This window comes from Chelon labrosus, assembly GCF_963514085.1.
Source record: "Chelon labrosus genome assembly, chromosome: 2".
NCBI classification, from domain to species: Eukaryota; Metazoa; Chordata; class Actinopteri; order Mugiliformes; family Mugilidae; genus Chelon; species Chelon labrosus.
The window spans coordinates 33,050,505-33,068,091 of NC_140338.1; the positions used below are offsets into that span (position 1 = coordinate 33,050,505).

Sequence of the window (17,587 nt, forward strand, 5' to 3'; positions counted from 1 at the left end):
CACAGCATACCAATATCACCATCTAAAAAATAATCACAGCAAATGCATGTTAAAATATTAATCTGTATTTAATTACATCATAATAATATCTTTGCGAAGCAGTTACCAATGTAACATGAGGTTAAAATACAGTACAGTTTGAGACTTACAGCTTGGGGCTGGGGTCGCTTTCTGTTCCGGTTGTGACAGGAACTATTAACAGAGCATTGATTTACATCTTTGCCCAGTTGCCTCGTGAACTGAAACAACCCCAGCCCGGATGCAGTCGAGGTCAGCCATGTGTGCTCTTCTATGTTTGGTAATGAGAAAGAGGCTAAATTCAGAATGGCCCAGGAGTTAGTGTCGGCGAATGTTTTCATTAGCTTATCTGACACACCTTTAATAAATAAACTACTTTTTACTCTGCAGTTTTTTTTTTTCCTTTGCAGAGGCCCAGCAGGAGCAAAATGACAAGAATTTGACAAAGAAAATTTTCTGTTACATTCAACTCCTCATTTTGCTAACACAAAAGCAACAGTTGTTGGGGCCCGTGTTCTTTTCCAAGTGCTTGTAGCAACGTTTTGGCATCATTTTTAAAAGCTTAAAGTCTGAATGGCACTTCTGCTTCTTTTTCATCTGCACTTATTAATTTGTGTCACTCCTTGCACACATACAAAAGACAGTTCAAATAGTGCTGAACACAAATGAATCTTCCTCCGAGGAAGTGACAAATGCTGAAGGCAACACTGAAAAATAACCCATCATTCCTTCAAAAAGGTAAGTTCATAATAACTTCTGAAGGTGGTCCATAGCCTCTATACTCCCAGTTCTCTTTGTACAGTGAAATGTGGAGAATGTTTGATATCCTGTTGTTTATCTAAACTTTGTAGGGTCACAATCTTCTTGCAATGATGACAAAACATCAACTAAGCCTAAATTCCCATATGACCTCCTTCTTCATTCACACATACCAGGATATTGTGAACTTAAGCAGTTTACGTTGTAGGGTTTTACTGCTATCACCCTACAGAGGCAGCTGTGCAGAAATACTTTCACCAGGCTGATGTCTCCATGACTAGGCACCGTTGGATTGAGGAGGAAGAGGCAGAGAAGGTAAAGCCATGTGGACAAGGCTGAGGCTGTTTGTTCGTGTTGCGTTGGATCCAAGACTTCTCGTTTGTCGATGCAGTGATTTCAATAACAGTCCCACTGACTGACACTCGAGACAAACGCCCAGTAAAGATGGAGACAAAAAAACAGCAGGACGTTAGCTTGTATTTGTAAGCAGGGACAATGGTAAGGCTTAATACAGAAATGTAGCAGGTAGGTTGAAAATGGAGACAGAGAGGGCTGCTGCATGCCAGATATCCATGCTTGATAGCGCTGGATATAGGAATAAGTGTGTCTGTCAGAGGATTTTGATCAACCCAAGATGAGGCTCAGAATGTGAGGGCTGAGGTGACTCACCCAGCCAGGCGGCCAGGCATCTGTCAGTGGAGGAATAAAGGGGATAAAGTGTCTTGTCTGCCTCTAATAGGCAACTCAGGGTGGCGGGGGAAGTCGCACATCAAGCAGACTGTAGGCAAAAATGTTCCAGAAGACAGCACAGAGCACAAACAAAGTGTAGACACAGAAAAAGATCCAGAACAGGGACTGCTCCTGGAGTCGCTGCTCATAGTTCTGCAGGACCACCACACCCAGCGTCAGGCCGACTACCACACCTCCCAGATGTGCTACAAAGCTGGGATTGGGGCATGGAGGAAAGGCTGGAGGGTAGAACCTTAGCCACACCGCACGACCAAACTCTACACTCACTGTAAGCAGTAAGAAAGAGAGAGAAATATGGGATGTTAGCACCAGCATGTACTGTACATAGATCATTTATTCACCACATGAATAAATGCAATAAATAATAAGTAAGAAATGAACAAACATAATTAAAATAAGATTTCTTCCTAACATGTCCACAGCGCTTGATCTGTGCAAAAATGCATGCGTTGTCACTGTGTATTTAAGCAACCCACTACACAAAACTGGAGGCTGGGCCAAGCAGTACTTCCTCATTGTTTGTATCTGTAATCTAAGAGGTAAAGGGCATACAAGATCCATGGCGAGTTGAGATTCAACTGCAATCTCTCCCCACTTTTGTTACAAATCATCAGTTTAAAATTAAACCGAGGACGAGTGTAAGTGTATAGAACATTCACTGAGACTTACTGCAAACCAGTGCCATAGCCATCCGGAATAACTTGAACTGACACTTCATTCCTGACCAATTCTACAAAAAAAAGACAAAGAGAAGAGAAATGATGAGGAAAAACGTAACAAACTGTGCTTGAATGTCAAGTCATCCTCAGACACACACATCTGCTGACATGAAATGACAAGAGACTCTGCCCTTTGTCTCCATCCACGACAATTTTAAAAAGCCCCAGAGACACTCTGATCCCCAATCTGCTCTTGCTGTTTTAGATAATAAGATTTCAGCACAGAGAAAGACAACTCCTCCACCCCGACCTCAAGAATGTTGTGGAGGATCTAGAAGGGTACACGATGAGCCCCCCATTACACGTAACAAAAGTTCACCTTGAGTGACGTTATTCCAATGTGTGTTTGATGACCCACTGAGGAAGGAATGGAGTTAGACTAAACAGAGTAGGCATAGATATCAAAGGACGTGCATTCAGATGTAATGTATGCTGTCATATAAACATCTTCACATGGTGGTGAGGAATGTATGGCATCTGTAGATGGAGAAGCATCTGCTGGGGCCCAGAGCAGGCTGTTGTGATGTTGTGGCAATGCTCTGGATTGATGTGATAAATATCTACACATGCACATATGCAAACATAAAAACTTACCATCACTACATTAGCTAAATGTGCTGAGACCAGGGCATACACTCCACCAGAGGAACCGACCACTGGAGCTGTCATATCAGTGACGGACACTGCCAGAGAACCTGTAGGGATGATAAAGTCCACGAGTCAGTGAACAGTTTTCAGGTAAATTTATAAATGCATGAGGACATCCTTTTATTGTCGGAATTTCTATAAAAGCCACAAGAAACCGAGGGACGAAAGCATTTTGCTTTTAGCAATGACAGCAGCAGCAGTCGCCTAATTTCTTTTAGGATTAATCAAATATCAATCTAATAATCTAATCTAGCTATCATTCAGTGGAGAAAACATTTGACTTTGAATCTCCTAAGCTGATATATACACTGATCAGGCATAACATTATAACCACTTTCCGAATATTGTGTAGGTCTCCCTTGTGCCTCCAAAACAGTTGTGACTCATTAGAGAATGGACATGGGCCTTCTGAGGGTGTCCTGTGGTGTGTGGCAACAGAATGTTGTTAGTGGGGGCCTTTGGGTCCTAGGGTTGAGGGGAGGGGCCTCTGTGGATTTAGAGGCCAGGTCAACACCTTGTGCTGTTCTTTATGTTTTTTTAGTTGTTCCTAAACTGTTTTTGTGTGTCTGTGTCAGGCTGCATCCTGCTGGGGATGGCTGCTGCCATCAAGGGGTGTCATTGCTATGGGGTGGGGTGTCTGGTCTGTTCTAGGTGGGTGCTACATGTCTAAGTAAAATCCACATGAATGTCAGGTCCAAATGTTTCCCAGCAGAACATTGCATTGTCACAAGATGGTCAATGGTTACTTCTCCTGTCAGTGGTTTTAACGTTGTGGATGATTGGGGTAGCATGGTATATTCGCCATTCCTTTTTTCCATTTGGTGCTGAACAGACTACATACCCTGGGAATTATCAACGTTTTTTTGTTGCCTGCTTTTGAAAACTCTTGTCTTTAAGAGTGGTAACATGTCTGTGAAGATTCCCAGTCATCCAGGTCATGGTATATCCACTTGTTAAGTGGATATTTAAGATTGCAGATGAAACTAAAACCTGAAAGAGACTAAAATGCTCTGAAAGAAAGTCAGGTGATTTTTGTCTTTGCTGTGCACATTAGTAGTTGTATGATTTCAAAATACTCAATTTGAGTATGTTTAAATTGGAACATTGTCGCTGACGGATGAAGATCAAGTGATATTATCAGAAGCTCAAGATCTGCTATATAGCTCCAACTCCTCAAGAGGAAATTTGAACATTTTTCCCTCACAGGGTCATACAGTCCAGACACTGTGACTAACTGGCTCATTTGAGCTGTTTTTGTACAGACTGTGCACTGAATACATTTATTTTGAATGGCAGAAAGGCAGCTTTGTGACTCGTTATTTAATATGGATGCATTATAAATAGACCTTCATGAAGGGAGGATTGCTCATATTGTACCAGCACACACTGTGATTTTGTGCTCAACAATGCATTCACACAAACTGGGCTGCCACAAATGGGGAACTGTGCTCTTACCACCTTAGTACTAATTCAGTGTTGCATAAAAGATTCAGTACGGCATTGAAACGCTTAAATATTCACACACTTTTCTTTCCTCACTGCAGTCTCTGTGCAAGAGACAGAATTAAAAAAAGAGCGAAATGCAGAGACATGGCTAGTTGGACTATTAAATTACACAAATCCCCACCTTCTCTCGTTTGCAAATTTTCCTATCTTTCACTCACTAACTCTCTCTTCATGTTTCAATCTATATTTCACAGGACATCACAAAAGAGAGCACAAAGACTGTCTTTCTCTCACAATACAAATACTGGACTTATACAGCACATGTAGAATTTTAATACATATACAAAATATTATACTAAGCTGAACCATTACAAACCCTTCAAATTTAAATTCTCAAGCTCCATTTGACCAGCCTCGTAAATGTATACACTAGTGCAGTTGTGTGGTTTACATGTTACTTATGTTCACCTTTGTGTCTCCCTGACACACTACAGGGTCATTCTTTAGTATGTAACAGCAAAAGATAGAAATGGATCTGGAGTTCAAATTACCATAAGGAGGGGTGATAGGAAAAGCTGTGGCATCTCACTTATGATGCTATATATGGGAGGGGCACAGCATGAGGTAATTATATCATAAAAAAAGCATGAGAAGATATGTAGCCACACATATATGACCATCACTGCAAAAATGTATTAGAAAAGCAGAATTTCCAAAACATAGTGAGGCCAGTGCAAAGACACAGGCATCAAGAGAGTTCAGTGGCTTTTGGATCACATAAGAATATTTGATGTATGCATATGTTTTATACTGCATGTGTTGTGGTATGAATTACTTTCGATTCCAGGAAAAAAGGAATTTTGATCTTTTTTTTAGTGTTTATTTCTAAGCTGCCCTCATGTTAAAATTACATAATATTAAACAATAGGGTGACTAAAACATTGAATTACCTACATAACATGACAACACAGCAAATGCTAAAGAGAATCCCACTGTTTTAGATGAGGAATAGAGAGGCACAGAGGTGTAATATAGTTTTTATAGTTGGGGTCTGCAAGCTTTCAAAACTGCATTAAAACTAATTCCAAATTCAGGGTTAGCGCCAAGTGAGTTTAAAACCTTTAGCGTCAAGGCCTGTGACTGAACGGCTGGGACTAATATGTGACTGAAAGTGAAATGAAAGTAATTTTCAAAAGCTGCAGCTGACATTTAGCACCAGACAGAACTTTCTGCTTTTCCTAATGTCTGCCCTTCTCAGGTGTGTGAACTAAAATGACAGTAGAATGTAATGACAGTCTCGGAATCATCAGATCATTAAATACTGCACAGTAATTCAAAAATTCAAACACACACACGCACACATTCACACACACAAACACACTCCTCGGTTTCTGGCACACATACAGATGCAAAAATGACTTCTACAATTGCCAACTGACCCTCAAATTAGAAATAACACCTCGTACATTAGTGATATGAAGTGGCATTAAAATAAAATGATTCAGCATGAATTTTATAACAAACTGAATGGTAATTTAAATTCCGAACCTCTTTACATTTACAGTCTTTCCCTTCTCTCTATCTTTACGCACATATAGCGCCGTGGCTGTGTATGCACACTAAAACACAACCAGACAAGGACACGGTCTCTCATAGTGCGTCAGCAGGCCCCAGGAGGCCTGCAGATTTTCAAGTTGAAAATGGCACCTCATTTGTCTTGGCCCTTCTTCCAAACTGCAGGGAAGGAACCAGGGACACACATCAGAGCTAATAATGAGAAAAGGCAAGAGTTTGGCTCAAGCCGGCTGAATCTATCAAGTACTTACAGTGGTGATTTTATATGTGTGTGACCCTGTGTGCTCATGATATTCTGTCTCTCGTTTATTTACTTTGCTACCTGTCTGTTTTTCTTACTTAAGCATGTGTTCGTATACACTTACTCTTGGCCACACTTGTCTTACCTTTGCACAGTCTGCTGTCCTTATGTGGCAGTTAAAGAGTCCGAGTGTGCTGGCCCTAGAGGGTCACAGACCTTTCTCTGAGTCATTACTTGACCTCTGAACTATGCCTTGATCCCTGCATGTGCCAGCTGAGCCCCTTTGTGTTGCTTGCTATGTTTCTCCACACAATCAGCGTAATTTGTGTCATGACTGACAGTTTAAATCGTCCGGCACTTACTGAAAATTGTTTAAATGTCCTTAAATTAAATTTGGAAGAATTGCATAGTTATCTGAAGTTACATATATCCGCTAGAGACCATTTCGTTTGTATACATTTCAGTTTTAAATGCTCAAAACACACTTTTTATCATATGTCTGTGCCAAAGGTAAAACTGTGTCTTCACAACAATGCTGCCCACCCACTCAAAAGACACACTAAAGCCTGATTAAGAAATACACTGTATATTCAAGATGGAAACAAATATATATAAATATATATATTTTTTTTACCAAATCTCAAAATTACTTCTACTGTAGGAAAATCATCGTCATTTCAGAAATTTATCTACAGAAAAGTCCATTCTCACATGTATATATTTCTACTTCGCACTAACTGGTATGTCATCAAATCCATGTGTTAATGATAGCAGATGAGACAGACCTTTAGTGTCTGCACAAGCATTGTTCTGCAGTGGAGGGCAAACATTCAAGTGAAGTTATATATCAAATTTGATAATTTTGTAGATTAATATTTTACAGCTGGACACTAAATGCTGCTACAGACAATAGAGATAATATGACACAAAGAAGTAAACTTCACAGGAAAGACAATCTTTCTTAAACACCACAAAAAATAATCATGTATAAAACAGCACATATACCGCATGTGCAACGGCTGACTTGTTGCAAAATGGTGCAAAAAAACTGACTTTGCCTTGAGTCTTTCTACTGCCTGGAAAAAAAGAGAGGAATAAAAATAACAACAAAGACTCGTCAGACATAACAAATGAAAATATTGCAGCCAACCTAACCAGAGTGTGCCTACCCTCTTCCGTTGGTGGTCGATATCTAATTAAAACAGCAGACGTGTGTGTGTGTGTGTGTGTGTGTGTGCGTGTGCGTGTGCGTGTGCGTGCGTACATTTCCTCCTCATTTCATGCTACAGACCACCACAGCTGGTATCCCCAGGGTGTTTGTCAGTGACCCTTGCACAGACACACACAGATGGAGACTCAGAGATGTAGAGAGAGACATATTTCATGAATATTAAACAAAAAGAAATATTGACTACAAGCTGTAACACACGATATTCTCTGGTTTTTCTCCCTTCCTGCCACAAGGCATCATGACATCTAAGAAAACTCTCATCTTAAAAAGTAGTCCAATATCTTCATTTTAGTTTTCTTAGAAACATCATCCCGGTCACCATAAAACTAACACTGAGGTCTATCACAACAGCAGCGGACCTGATCACGCACACACTCACAAATGCACAGTGTGTCAGCTGGACAGGGTTGAGCACTGAAATTGCTCCAGTGCCTGAGGTTGATAGGTAGGCAGGAAGGGAGCGGTGACATTTTGTTCAAACCTGGGTCTGCTCTGGCTTTTTCATTTGTAGTTTCTCGCTAGGTTTCCTTTAATTCTCACACACCTCCTCTACTCATTTATCTCTGTGCGTCTCATATCCCAGTTCCCCTCTTCAGACCCTCTCAGTCTTATTAACACTTACGAATTCATCTCTCTTCTCTTTCTTCATATCCCCCCACCCCCATTTCATTATTACTGTGTGTGTTTTTTTCTGATTGAGCTCCATGTGAGGTAACTCTCTTTGCACTGTCCTATTGTAATAAATACAGAGAGGATGCGGGGGCTTTGATGGGACACTGACAACCCCCTACACCCCACCACGTCTGGTAGGAAGACAGAAACACAAGGCCATCTGTCTTGAACACACCACACACGACGACACACACACACACACACACAATTTGCTCATTGACCAGTATCCATCAACACAGTCAATGGAATCTGATCTGGTTGTTAAATGCATAAAAACAAACAACAAGCAGACGGGAAAACGGTTGTACAGCAAAACCCTGTGGTGTGTGTGTTGGTGAGGGGGGGGACATGCCTACCTGCCAGCACACCACACACATAGACCAGTCCGATCCTCAGGGCACCATGGACCATTTCTAGAGGGACTCCCACCAGCAGCTGCATGGCCATGTTCAGGCTCAAGTGTTCAATCCTGTAATACATACACACACATACATACAGTTAGAGACTGTTAGAGAAAGCCAGACTGTTGAAACTATATCAATATGTAAAGAAAGAGCTTAAAGCTGTGGTGTGGAACTTTTATATACTGTATAAATGAACAGCTTTTATATTCAAGTCTTGTCCACAATGGTTACTCAATGCTAATTAAGCTAATCCACGCCAGATGAATCTTCCTTCCTGCACTGTGGTTGTTCAAGGTTGTCAAAACTGTTGCTGGTTCATTCATTCAAATATATCAGCTAATGGAACTATGTACATGTCTGTAAGGTTTAAAAACATTTAGATGAAGAAACGAGTATGTACGTTCTCCACTGAGGTTGGTTTTTCCCAGTTTCTGATTATGAGAATTGGAAAGGCTCTGTGTTGCTAAGCTGTTACTGTTTGTTTAGTATGCAGCTATTGTACAGACCTGTTGCATCCATGCTGCAATAGGCCTACTGTCTTTTCTCTCACAATGAGCTCCTGTCCTCTTTTTTTTTTCTCTGACACAGAGCTCCCATCCTCTGATTTGTTTTCTCTCGCACTGAGCTCCAATCCTCTATTTTTTTTTTTTCCTCTGGCACCGAGCTCCTGTCCTCTAATTTCTTATATAATTTCTTCTCTATTAGCACTCATGAAATTCTGGGACTATTGTATAATATGTTAACTGCTATATGTTGTATTTGTATCACCATCAGATTCTACATGTACGCTTTAGTCAGATGTATGTATCTATGACAGATGTTTATCTTGTTCCTCCTGCTGTTCTCTTCTCTCTCTTTTCTGTCTCTACCCAGCTGGCCTTAGGCAGATGGGTCCCTTCATATGAGCTGGATTTGTCGCCTACATGCTTGCTCCGGTTGTTTTCCAGCCAGGTTTCAGACAGGATTTTGAGACAACTTGTACCATTATTGACTCTGTATAAATTAAACACACTATTATCCGTCATAACGTCTGCCCACAATTAATTTGCATTTCTCAGATCCTTTCTAAATCAATGATGTAGATATTGTGTTTTTTTTTTATGCAAACTTGCAACTTGAAAATAACCTGTTTCCCTTCCAGCAAAACACAGACATGGAGATGATAATAAACTCTGTAAAGGACACATGTTTCCATCTCCCCCTTTGGGTGTCAGATGATTGACAGGAAAGGCGCTCAATTCTGGCAGCAGACAATAATAAAACAGAAACTGTGACAAAAAATCAAACTGTTGGTTTATGTTTACTGGGATGGAAGACCTTGTTGAGCAGGAGCTTCTTTGGAGAAAGATGAGGATGAGGAAAAGGGGATAAGACAGACGATACATGAACAGATATCTTCCAAAATAAAGGAAAATGGTGGTCATCAACAGATAATCATCAGCATATGCCAGGGTAGTCAAACATTACATACTAACACAGACAGTGGCACATGGTATATGCATGAGTCCCACTATGCACATATCCAGCAGGCACAGATGGAAATGCACTCAAGTCACATGGAAACACAGCATGGGAAAATATGAACAAAAAGAACAATAAAAAGATAAAAGACTTTTTATAGCTGCTGCAAATGTACCCAAATCTGCTCACTGCTTGTGAGTGTGATGACTGTAAGAAAGGGTTAGCTTCACACACAAACACACATTTCCTGTCCTTAATGGCCAGAGAGTCCTTCTAGCCAAACCTCAGACAGCAGCTCATATACATTCAGGTGTCACAGCAGAATCTAGAAGGATAACAGATAGTATAATCCATCCTCTAAGCCTTTCCCTCTCCCTCTCTTTCCCTCTCAGTCATGACCACTGCCTTTCACTCTCTTAAATCCCCGTCTCTTTCTGTTTCCTGCGTCTTAATTATTTTGTGACCTCTGTTTAAAAATCAGGATGTGAAAGAAATGACAGAGGCAAAGAGAGAGGCAAAGTGAGCACTCTTTTGGGGGGATGGTCTCCTTTTTCGTATCCACCGTTTCACAGAATCAAATAAACATCCCCTACACAAACCAGCAGACCAGACGCACAACACAACACAAACCAGAAAATAACATGACAAGGTCAATAATCTATTTAGTTTGAAAAAAACAGCCACTTTAACAACAACGCTGACATAGAGGATCGTTCGAGTGATCAGAGAGACAATGGGGCATATTGATTAGCCGGGGGACGCTTGTCCAAATGCACAAGGGCAACTCTACTCCAGATAACGGCGGCTATCTATTTCTATACTGCTAATGAGGCTGTGAGGAATGGACTGCACTGTCAGGCAGATCTATGACAGACCATGAGAGGTCCTATTGTGTCAAGATGACCGTGGTCTTTGAGAGCACTCAACAAAAGCGCTGTTGAATGTTTTTCTGACTCACCAAACAACAGCCGAACTTTACTGTTAGTTGAGGTTCACTGGCACAATTCAAGAACTCAGCCATCTTTCTCAACAAGAAATATCAAGTATTACATTATAACCAAAAGTTCTTCAGGTGCTCGGGTTGTTTTGTAACTTTTGTTTCGTGACTGTTTCTATCCATCCTGATCACACCCAGAGAAAACCTCAACATCTTCAACTCTGGTACCTCCAGCTCTTCCTCTGGTCTATTCCTCAAAGCCACTGTCTCTAAACCATACAACATCACTGGTCTCACCACTGTCCTGTAAACCTTTCCTTTCAATCTTGCTGCTACTCTTTTATCACACCTTTCTCCACCCATTCCATCCTACCTGTCCACACCTGTTCACCTCTTTTCCACACTCCCCATTGCTCCGTACTGTTGACCCAAAGTACTTAAAGTCCTGCAACTTCTGTACCTCTGCTCCCTGTAACCTTACCGTTCCACTTGGGTCCCTCTCCTTCACACACAGGTTATATTGAAATAATCTTCCTTATTGTTGCAGAAGAAAGCCTGATTATGCCAACTGGACACATGAAGGACAAACTGAGTGGTTTATACTTGTAACACACTAATCTTCCCGAAGTTCCAAAGCTGCTACATTCATTCATTCATTCGTCTTCTGTAACCCCTTGTTCCTGTGAAGGGTGCTGGAGCGTATCCCAGCTGTCATCGGGCGAGAGGCGGGGTACACCCTGGACAGTTCGCCAGTCTATCACAGGGCTAACACAGAGAGACAGACAACCATTCACACTCACATTCACACCTACGGCCAATTTAGAATCACCAGTGAACCTAACCAGCATGTCTTTGGACAGTGGGAGGAAGCTGGAGTACCTGGAGAGAACCCACGCAGACACAAGGAGAACATGCAAACTCCACACAAAAAGGTCCAGTCGACCCATGGATTTGAACCCAGGACTTTCTCGCTGTGAGGCATCAGTGCTAACCACCCCGACACCCCCAAAGCTGCTACAGTGGTATTAGTCAGTGTCACTTTTAATGTGAGCAGTGAGTATTATGGAGCAATACACAACAAAGCACTGTCTGCACTAGTGGATACATGGATCCACTGGGTGGATGCACAGTGACATGAATGCAGTGAATATACCTCCAAGATGGTTCAAATTTGAATTTATATACTGTATGCAATATGTAAAAATAATTTTGGATAATATAATGTTCTTCAGATTCAATGTGAGCAAGCTATCAAAACTATCCTCTGTGGACAAATAGCTAATCATGACTGAGTTTAGAATCTGAAGGAATTGTAGTGATATAAATGTTTGTGATGTGCAGAACAAAAAGACCACCAGATCCTCTCCAAAAGCATGCTTTCAGGGTTGTGCTATACCTAATTGTTTGTATTTTGAACAATTTAATTTGCCGCACTGTCATCAAAAGCATTTCAACCACCTCTGCTGGGCACACATACCAAATGCTGAATGGCAAGCTGCCCAGTTGGCAGCAATGACCTCAGATCTACAGTGAATTAGATTAAATTTGAGACTGTTTCAACAAAAGCAAGCAGTCAGTCCCAGATCACGAGGTATACTACAACACAATGTAGGAGCATTCGCAGGGCTATACAGACACATGATAGATATTGCTACAAATAGCCAAACATATGCTCCTTTTCTTGATTAAATGAAGCTTAACTTAATGTTAATCTTCCAATCTTAACATTTTTTTTACTGAATTTCACAGGGAATACTTGTTATTTTGTGTGCCTGTGTTTGCATATACTTCCAGCCACTTCTCCTCAGGATTTAAATCTTTTCAGTTTGTTCCTGCGTGACCAGTTAACATCCTGCCTCGCTCCTTTTATCCCTCCATACTTTTCACCGTCAGTTATGTTACCAGAATCTCCAGGTACTCCTAAGTAAATTACCATTTTATTAGTTCTCTTTATAACCTGAGATTACATTTTCTCAGAGGGGTAATTAAACCGGTCATGAACCGATAATAACGGAGTCTCTCATGAGAGAGGAGAGGAGAGGAGAGGAGACAAGAGGAGACAAGAGGAGAGGAGAGCAGAGCAGATGAGAACTAGCCTGAAGAGGGTTTTATTGAATCATCTGAGACTGTGTAGCACCATTCAAGTTTATGTATATTTCATCAACAGCCCATTTATTATCACTAGTCTGTAAAATGAAACTTTAGGTATACACCTTTATACACCTTAGTTCCTTGCATCCGTATGTGAAACCCACTGTTAAACATGCTCGTCTTTTAACAGAAACACACAAACAAGAACATATTTCCCCCAAATTTGCCTTACTTCGCTGTCTCCCAGTATGTTTTAAGGCTGATTTGAAAACCTCTGTGTTTCACTCAGCATGGACTGGCCCTGAGATATTTTTTTAATTTCCTACATCCACACAGGCACAGACATTGCCTGCTTTTCAATCCTGTCTTAACATTAATTTTAATTCTTTGGAATTTAATTATGTTTGAGAGTTTATTTTATTGTGAGCTTTTAAATTAGTATTTTCAAATTCTTCTTTCTGTATGATACTTCTGAGGGCACGCTGTACAGCACTTCAGTTTCAGTTATTTTTAAATCTGCATCACAGATACGAGGCACCTTTAATTTGAGTTCATTGATATGCAGTTTCCCCCCAGTGGTGGTACACAGAGAATCCCTTGATTAAAAGATTAGAGCAAACAAATTGCAGCAGATAATTTTGTGTCATGTAAAATCTGCTTGTTGAAAGGTAATAAAAGCACTCAGGTTTTGTCCATAGGAACTGCAGCATAGCACAACACTTTACTAGAAATTTAAGAGCAGGTTGAACTCACCCAGTGTGCATGAAGATGTAGCTGAGGTACCTCCAGGCCTGCGCTCGTAGCTGGGGGTGGTAAGGGAGTGGGCTCTTTAAGAAGGACGGGCTGGATACCTGCAGGACCAGTCGCTCCAGCTGGAAGCCATAGTACATGAACACAGCTACCTGGCAGAGCACAGAAAAATCAGCTGATCATTTTAAGGCGAGATGGTTGAGTCTACACACCAACACCAATAACTAGAACAAAATGTTAATCAATCTTTAAATTTGATTCAACTTAGATGCATTTTCTTTATTTATCTTTGACAACTATTGTCAAACTGGGAAACAGCAATGCTGGCATTGACATGCTATCAACAGTTTTGTAGAGCAGGTAATGTTTCAAGTAATTTGTTTAAAGACTGATTTTAGTTATTCTTCCAGACCTAAAATGTAACTGGACATGGTGACTGCCAAGAACTGACATTTCAGTTTTGTACTGTGAATTATCTGCAGTAATGTTGTTAAAAGGAAATATGTTTGTTGTGTAAAAAAAAAAAAAAAAAGTATTTAAATAATTTCCATTGTCACAGAATGTTTGAAAAAAAATTTTTTTTTCCGAATATGCACAGTATTTTACATCCATCCATATTTAAATTTACAATGCAACATTTCTTGATGGGTTACTGTACCAGCTATTAGTGCAATAGAGTGAAACAGAAGGATTTTATAAGAACTGGCATCTCAGTGTCACCAATGATCATAATTAATAGTCAAGTCAGAATAAAGATGAATAAAGACCACCACAATTGGATTTTGCAGTCAAAAGCCAAATATTAGCAACTTATTAACACATAAATACATTCTGCATGTGTTTGCCCCTTGTGGTCACAGCAAAACAACGTGTTACAACAGGTGGGAGAAGATTAACAAAGTCAGCATTGATGCATCAGGCAGCACCTTTAAAATATGTGTCTGTCTTGGTCATCTTCTTCTATTGAATACATTTAGTACTGTCAAAAACGTTGGGGAGAAAACAACTTCTCTTCTGTTATATTTCCAGTAGACCCGATGCTTTCTGTATGTCAAGAGAGGCACATTCTGACTGATATTTTTGGGCACATATATGCATATGTTTTGCAAATCAAAACAGTGAAGTTGGAATTCAGAATGACTTGGGTTGAAGAAATTGGAAAATTAAATGTAGCCAGTGTCACACAGGAAAAATCACACCAGACAGTTATTATTATTACGTCACCTGCATGTAGACACGTGCATCTTTGTGTATCGACCTGCTCATGAAAACATATAACTCCTTAGCACCACTAATGGTCAAATCTCTATTAAAATGTACTTTTAATAAAAAGTTAGATTTACCTCAGCAATGGTTATAGCCAGGATGAACCAGGGAGGGGGACAGTAGGTGTAGCTGTCAAAGTACCACTTGCGGTCGACCTCTCGGGGGAGTGTTTCGTAGGCGACGTGGCGGACCAAACGTTGGGGGAGTCCTAAGCCTACTTCATCTCTGAGACTGCAGCCTTTCAGCTGCCTGCTCCCCTGCAGAATAGCTCTCCGGAAACTGTTGGAGCGTTTGTTGCTCATCTGGAGAAAGGAGGAAAGAAAAGAGAAAAGTGGAGGAGGGAGGAAGCAGTTAAGGAGACCAAGAAGGAAGAGAAAAGGACAAATCAGAGATTTTTACTGTGATACAACATTTAAAGTACAATATAACCATCATACCTGAAAATGAGTTGTTTACTATCCCATGCTACTTCAAGAGACTTTATTTTGTAGAGCATATTCATGAAGAAGTCAACACACTGTCTGGATAGAGGCCACACACACACATCCACACACACACACCACTCCCACCTCGCTGAGTGCCAGTATCATCACCTAGCAACCACGTTCTCTTCATTCCTCTTTGTCTGTGAAATCAAGCTCACTTCCTGCATACAGTATTTACTCCATGTCCGTCTTTGGACATTCAGAACCAATCAGTTAGAGTAAGAAGTTAGTAAGAAAGGTAAAAATCTGACAAAGTGACTTTTTTATTTCAAAGGTGTTATTATGATTTAATGTGATAATTTTCCTGGTAAATGTGTTGCACTTTTCAACACTTTACACACTCAGACACGACCCAACAGCTGGACTGATTAGTTCATTAATCGATTGGGGGAGCATTGATAGTTCCACCCACTCAAACGGGAGAAACTCCTTCTGGCATATTGAAATATTTAATTGAGTTTCAAGAAATACAATATTTGAGTTGTAGGATGTTGAGCAGACAAAACAAAAGATCTTTACTTGTATTTGCAACTTGTACTTGTATTATTTTAGCAGTTCCCTGGGCTTTTACATTTATTCATTATCCATAACCCCTTATCCTTACAGGGTCATTGACGGGTTGCAGCCTATCCCGGCTGTCATTGGGTGAGAGACGTACACCCTGGAAACGATGTCATTCTATCACAGGGCTAGCACAGAAAGACAAACAACCATTCACACTTACATCCACACCTATGGTAAATTTAGAATCACCCAATCCAGTCCTAACGAGCATGTGTTTGGAGAGTGGGAGGAAGTTTGAGTCCCCTGAGAAAACCAGTGCAGGTACAGGGAGAACATGCAAACTCCACACAGAAAGGCCTCAGCCGGATATTCCCCTGACCATTCTTTCTGTGAGGCAACAGTTCTACTCACTATATATTGATCAGCCACAACATTATAACCACTGACAGGAGAAGTAAATAACACTGACAATACAATGTTCTGCTGGGAAACCTTTGGACCTGGCATTTATATGGATGTTACATAGACATGTAGCACCCACCTAGACCAGACCAGGCACCCCCACCCCATAGCAATGACACTCCTTGATGGCAGCAGCCATCCCCAGCAGGATGCAGCCTGACACAGACACACACACAAAAAAGCAGTTTAGGAACAACTAAAAACATGAAGAACAGCACAAGGTGTTGACCTGGCCTCCAAATTCACTAGATCCCAAACTGATCAAATATCTGTGGGATGATCCACAGAGGCCCCTCCCCTCAACCCATAGGACTCAAAGGCCCCCACTAACAACATTCTGTTGGTCTTCTGTTCATTCATTCTGTCATTCTGTTCTCCGATGAGTCACAACTGCTTTGACAATTAGGAAGGTGGTCATAATATTATGCCTGATCGGTGTATACCTAATAGAGAATCTGACTGAATGCCAGAAACACGACCTTGACATTTAGACGCTGAAATGCATGTGTCTATTTCTGATCCTGAAGCTGAGAATGGCTCATCACAAGCTTTATCACATTCACATGCATCTCATTTTTTCCCCACAGTTTCTCTTCAGGGCACAACAACTCGGTACCAGTGAGGTGAGTGGAGTGAGAATAATAAGTAGGTGCTTCAGCTGCTAGCGTGTGAAGTGGTTCTGTACATTTTATACACACTTTGTGAATAAATAAACACATATGTGTACTGAAAGTAAATAAATGTGTCCAACTTCCACAAAATAAAAATGAAGGAAAGACGTAGGAGGAAAATAATAAAACTTACAGTATCTTCTTATCATTTTGTCTTAAGAGCAGTTGATACAGTCATTGCCATTTCTTTTCAACGAGGAAAAAAAGATTCTGGTTTATGGCAACTGAAAAGCCCTTTCTGCACTTTATTAGACTCACTGTGTGTTTTATAAGATCCTTCATGACAATGCAATGACTCCCGTGTCACTCCTCTCCCACAGTCCCTCATTCTATCTGTCTCCCTCTTTCTTCTGTCCTCCCCAGTCTCTTTCTAGCTCTGCGCTGTTTACGTGACACTCCATAACTCAATTCTATTAGTGTGTTTGTACCTGAACTGGAATAAGAAGCTCAGATGTGACACTTAGCAGATGTTATTTCAAGGCAAAAAGGACGAATGA

General features: G+C 40.7%; 1 protein-coding gene across 1 annotated transcript in view; it reads right to left on the bottom strand.

Annotated features, from left to right (window-relative positions):
• Positions 1-1,165: 1,165 nt before the first annotated feature.
• The window catches only part of rhbdl3 (rhomboid, veinlet-like 3), a 51,090-nt gene continuing 34,668 nt past the window's right edge, over positions 1,166-17,587 (bottom strand). Inside the window, exons 3-8 of the mRNA XM_084569621.1 lie at positions 15,046-15,270; positions 13,706-13,854; positions 8,416-8,528; positions 2,841-2,941; positions 2,197-2,257; positions 1,166-1,793 (exon numbers count right to left, since the gene is read on the bottom strand). Coding sequence (XP_084425747.1) covers positions 1,522-1,793; positions 2,197-2,257; positions 2,841-2,941; positions 8,416-8,528; positions 13,706-13,854; positions 15,046-15,270 — 921 coding nt within the window. The 3' untranslated portion in view covers positions 1,166-1,521. The remainder of the gene's footprint in view (positions 1,794-2,196; positions 2,258-2,840; positions 2,942-8,415; positions 8,529-13,705; positions 13,855-15,045; positions 15,271-17,587) is intronic.